The sequence below is a fragment of the Daucus carota genome, chromosome 4 (assembly GCF_001625215.2).
Source record: "Daucus carota subsp. sativus chromosome 4, DH1 v3.0, whole genome shotgun sequence".
NCBI classification, from domain to species: domain Eukaryota; kingdom Viridiplantae; phylum Streptophyta; class Magnoliopsida; order Apiales; family Apiaceae; genus Daucus; species Daucus carota.
In genome coordinates, this window is record NC_030384.2 from 48,206,919 (window position 1) to 48,212,727 (window position 5,809).

At 32.0% G+C, this 5,809-nt stretch overlaps 1 protein-coding gene across 1 annotated transcript; it reads right to left on the reverse strand.

The window, feature by feature from the left end:
- Positions 1-2,985: 2,985 nt before the first annotated feature.
- Positions 2,986-4,512, reverse strand: LOC108217499 (uncharacterized). Its single transcript, XM_017390328.2, has one exon. It carries the CDS (start codon positions 4,431-4,433, stop codon positions 3,207-3,209), a length of 1,227 nt encoding a protein of 408 aa, XP_017245817.1. The 5' UTR covers positions 4,434-4,512; the 3' UTR covers positions 2,986-3,206.
- Positions 4,513-5,809: the final 1,297 nt, after the last annotated feature.

Consider the following 5,809-nt stretch of genomic DNA (forward strand, 5'->3'; position numbering starts at 1 on the left):
AAAACTTGCACTCCAATACTAAGTTGTATAACTAGTTTCAAATTTAACCAACTCATTAACTTTTACCTAACTTCTATAAATTTTATTAAATATTTCAACAAATATAGAATCAAGGATGATGTGGCAACATGGATGGATCCATCCTTGGTTTCAAATATAGAACCAACGATGCATCTATGCATGGATGCATCCAAATATAGCACCCCTTTGGAGTTGAGTTTTTTAACTTTTGATTCTATAATATAGCAATAGAACCAAGTATAGCATTGCATTGGAGTTGCTCTTAGAAGAAGTAAAATTCATTTAGGAGATTTTTTATTAATTTATTTTCTGAATTAAATATTTAAGGAGTTTATAAATTATTTATATAGAGAAATAAGCATTTATTTATTGGAAAAAAGAATATATATATATATATATATGTATGTATATTAAAAGAATAAAATGATTTCTCTATGAAAATAATGTAATTCACACATGACCATTAATCTATCAGAAATTATATCATCTGCGTACTACTCAATTCTGTACCCTTTTTTCAGTGCGTAACAAATATTTTAAGATTTTTTATAAAGTATAATTTTATAATTTATTTTTAAAATTTTTGTTTATAAATAAAATTTTAAATTATATTTTTGTCAGGAGAAAAAGATGAAATCAGTTATGAAACTATATTTTATAAGAGGCTTAAAATATATGTTGAGCCATTCCTGCCAAAAGTATACAATTCACTGGAACGAAGAGAAAAAAATAATATTTTTTTAAAAGAAATATAATATCAGTATTGAAGTTCTAAACAAACTGGGATCACACTATTCACCATTTGGTCCTATGTATCATGTTTTAAAGGCATGTTGTACGACAATTAACATTTGTCCTCTCACATTGAATCAAATCAATCGTGCATTCACTTTCCACAAAGACACATGACACATGTGTTATACTCCTAATCTAAGTTGCACATGATATGCCAGGCAGGCATGACACATAATTATGAGTCCCACGGAAATACAGAATGAGATGGGCAGCAGCTTATTCACAATTTCACACTTTCTTTTCCACGAAAAAATCTCTTAAATGTCCGAATTCTGGTAGGCATTACTATCATCGTTTTCTATTATAAAAAGGACAACATCTTTTTATTAAGTTTTAACCGAGAAATTTCAACCACCTAAGTTAATCTCAAATTAATTTTTGAGCCCGTGGTTTACCCCGTACGCACCTAAAATATAGCAATTGCGGGTTCCTATATTAAAAAAAAATAAAAATTAGTTGTTAGTTGTTGTGAAATTTATACATATATCTGTATCAAATTCAACAAATTATGCGACTATTTCTCCATAAAAACAAGATTAATCAGTAATATGATCCGCTTTAGTCGATTATTTTATAGATTTCATATACCTTTTCATTATTGAATTAATTTTTTTCAAAAAAGATAATATATAATTTATTTTAATTTAGTAACATTAAATTTGGCAACTTGTGTGGCTCAAATATTTGTCCTGAATCTATCGTGATAGTAAATGGGAGTAGGAAGCCCATATTACATAATGATTCAATTTATCTGCATCAATCCATTTATTAATGGGCCTAACAAAGGGAACCAGTGGGCTGAAGAATTCAGTTTTTTTTTTGTGCTACACATCTGCAGTTCTAAACATGTATTCAACTATAAACACACTCCTTTTACAAAAGGGAAAAAAAGGGAAAAGACCTAAGATGCAAATTAGAAACTAAACAAACATGTTTATCCCGAGAAAAGACTCCAATACAAATATTCCACACGATGTTGTAAACAAAGCAACAGAAAGAAGCTATTTTTTAAAAAAACCCAAGCAATTTAAGCAGCAAATTAACCAACATAATCTTTATATCCGCAATCAAATATGTTAGTAATATTTAACAATAACCTGGATTTGTGAAATTTTGAATTCTTGCAGTAACTGAAATAGGAGTTATATTGGCAATCAAATATGTTAGTAATATAAAAAAAAAAAAAAAAACGAAAGATGTATTTGTTATTTATAATCTGTAAATACATGAATTTGTAATTTTTTGCATTATAATAGTAATTGGAATCGGAATTATATTGGCAATCAAATATGTCAGTTCTTCCTGTATTCAAAAATGGGATTTTCTATGGTGTGCTTAACTCCAATAAAAATAGCTTCTTTTGATTGGTGGATGAATAATAAATGATAATGCTCCTCTGCATTCACATCAACTCCACCAATCAGAATAGGCCATTTTTATAGAATTTAGTGATTATTGTGTACTCTTGGCACACATTAAAAGACCGTTCAAAAATAATCATCTAAAAGAAATTATTGAAGGAATAAATAAGTGGACTTGATTCTTTTGATATTTGATGGTGGATGCTGCAGATTGCAACATTTCAGTATTCTGCTACTATTTTAGGATTAACTTGATACCGCTTACAAGCTCAGTAGTAGTCTAGCCGAAGTTACTTCTGCCCCCGGGATTTACTTCTGAAGGTTCCCCGTTAAAAAAAGAAAAAAAAGAAGCGAGCAGAGGAACAAGAACACGAGATGAGAAACGAAGGGTGATGAAGGAGGAATGTACTTTACTGATTATCCATTGTCAGGACTCAGGTGTAACGAGACCTCTAATCGCAATTCTGGTGACTGCAATATATTCGTTGTATTTGAAATACTATTGATTCAAATGCATCTTAATGTCTGGAACACCTGAGCTGTGTCACTTTATTCCATTACATTGAATTCAGACTTCAGTTTCAGGAGATAAATAAAGTTTGTATTAGACCAGTGATTTTTCGTGCCATTTCCTAACATTTCAAAACAAGTAAACAACCACTGATTGCTCTGTCAAATTTGAGTGAGTGCTTAACTGCTTATTATCAACTAATTCAGAAGTAAAATTAGGAGTCGGAACCAGACATTGCACTCATATATAGATGCCGCTAATAAAACAACAAATAGCATATTTAATTTCCCCAAAGATGTTAAGTACTCTACAGAATGGGAACCAAAACCTCAGGTGTTTGGCTAATCTTATTAGTCTGTAAATAATATTAGGCAAACACCTCTAAAACCAACCAATAACTACTAATAATCGTAACTAATTAAGAAACAAACCAAGTAAGTTAATCTTCGTTACCATACTCCAGTAGATCATGACTTGAAAGACTCTGCATTATCAGGATTCAGACCTCAGAACATGACTTATATTTTAGGGACTTTCACCAATGCCAAATTCAATTCTCCATTAACCCGAAACGACCATACTTGTAACTCCGTGTTAGCTTGAAGACGATTATTCTTCTGCATCACAGTCCAAGAGCCGCACAAAACATAACAAAACGAATTATTCATAGGCCACTTCTTGAAATTGATAAACGACCTCTTAAGGTTAGGCTCGAGGACCCGAACTGGAATTGGCACAATACCATTGCCTGCATTGCGTCGATCCAACGTTTTCTCCTCATCTTCGGTAAGAAAATCTTTCCCTTCTTCTCTAAGCTGGTTAACAGGAATCGAAAACCGATTCTCACTAGCGTTCAAATCAGTTGCAGTAATATTCTTTTGTATCAATAATTTGACATCATTACCCCCCAGCCTCAAAATCTCAGCAGCAAACTCTCCAGGCAATGGTGCAGCTTCCACAACTCTAGCCCTCACCTTAAAATTATTCTTCCTAGCCTTCTTTCTCTCCACAGAATACTCAAAATCTTCGTCTTTCGGGCCACAATAAGTCCTTTTCTTCCCAAGAACCCTCTCTTTCTTTTCATAAACCTCAAAATCCTCAAAACCATAGTACTTTCTCTTCTTCCCACGATCAAGACCACTCCCTGATCTCCCCGCATTGCCTCGAAAACCCGAAGAACTCTCCCCCTCAACCCTCTTAAGCCCCCTCTTAAACAACTCCTCTCCTGAGATACAACAAATTCTTGATCTTGAACTCAACCATACAGTCTTGCTACTTTCTTGATCATGATCACCCCTGACAGCCCTCTTTCCCCGAGATTTTTCGATATTGAAAGCCTTAACATTACTACTCTCATTGCTCTTGTTTTCTTGATCATGATCAAGACTCACAGCCCTCTTTCCCCAAGATTTTTCGACATCGAAAAAAGCCTTAAAATTAGTACTCTCATTACTCTTGTTTTCTTGATCATGATCACCCCTCACACGCCTCTTCCCCCAAGATTTTTCGACATCAAAAGCCTTAACATCACTACTCTCATTACTCTTGTTTTCTTGATCATGATCACCCCTCATAGGCCTCTTCCCCCAAGATTTTTCATGACTACCCTCATTGCTCTTGTTTTCTTGATCATATAACTCAGAAGCAACCCTACAAACTTCAACCAATATGTCGAATTTCGACATGAAAGGCAGCTTGTGCTCGATGCCCTTCATGTCTTCCTCCGTCGGAAACCTACCCTTCATATCTTCAGAGAATTGTGTGAACAAGTTAATGTAATGTTAACAAGAAAACAAAGAGAAGCTTGTGTAGAAGTATAGATGAAGGGGGAGTTCTTGTAGGGAGAAATAGAAAGCAGAGGCGCGTTATATATAGGCCTAGGTTTTTTCCTTTTGTGATCCTAATAGGAATTGAATTCGAATTAAATCTCAAGTTGAAATTTGCTAAAACAGGAGTAAAATAATAATTGATACATGGACAACTCTATTTTAATATAAGAAATATATTCCTTATTTTCTTATAATCAATTTTTATGTAATTTTTCCCAATTTTATGCATGGATAATTGGATATATAGATACAATGAACATGTAGATCAGATCAGTTAGTTCACTTCACTATGTTCAAACAAAGACAAATATTTCCCCTTCATCCTCACCCTTCTTTTCCTTCTTACCCTCTTTTCTCTGTTCTCCTTTCATCATTCTTTATATGTTAGTAATCTTTATTCTGTAAACCAATGAGTAATAATAAAATTAAATAAAAAGGGCTGTTTTTTCCTTGAGTTTAGAGGCACAAAATCAAGAAAGAATTTCCCCCGGAATTCACAAGATAGCCCAGGGTTTGTTTCTTGATTCTCATGCTTTACGATTTGTTATTACAATTCATCATTAACTGCAGTTTCTTTGTTACACAGAACAACAGTTTGTTAACTGAATAATAGATAAACTGTTTGATAAATTTAAAAATAATTTTTTCTAACAACAGTTTTTAATTGAAAAGCTGCGTTAAAAAAACAGTCTTCCCATATTTTTGATAAAAATGATTTTTCAGCTTTATATTATCAAATCTCATCAAAAATATTATTTTATTTCTATTATAACTCACTATAATCAAATATTAAAAAAAAATTACCAAACTGTTTATCTAATTTTTACCACAACATTTTTTCTAAAAGGACAGTAATTTCTAAATCCGGAGTTTTTGGAGTGTTTGTAAGAGGTAACAGTCAGATTTAATAAGTGAAAGTCCTTTGTCGAATTTATTTGATAATCAGTTGTTAATCAAAATACTAATAGATTTTAATTGTTAAGTTTATTATATCATATTAACAAAAAACGCGGCTATTATTTTAAAAAAGACTAGCCTTTAACCCGTGCGAAGCACGGGCGGATATATAGTTCATAATATATTATTATAATTTAAATTTTAACATCATTTTATTAGTATTTTAATATTAGTGGATTGAATTTTAATTAAATTATATTATTCAACCGACTATATTTTCTCCCGATTACTTGAAAATTGACAAACCCTAATGTGTTTAACCCAAATTTAGTACACGTAGATTTAAAAATAAAAAAAATTAGAAAACTCAAATCTTTTCCAAACATAGCCGATTT

Excerpts from the sequence above, each read along its gene's own strand:
- LOC108217499 (XM_017390328.2), bottom strand. The coding sequence starts at position 4,433 with ATGAAGGGTAGGTTTCCGACGGAGGAAGACATGAAGGGCATCGAGCAC.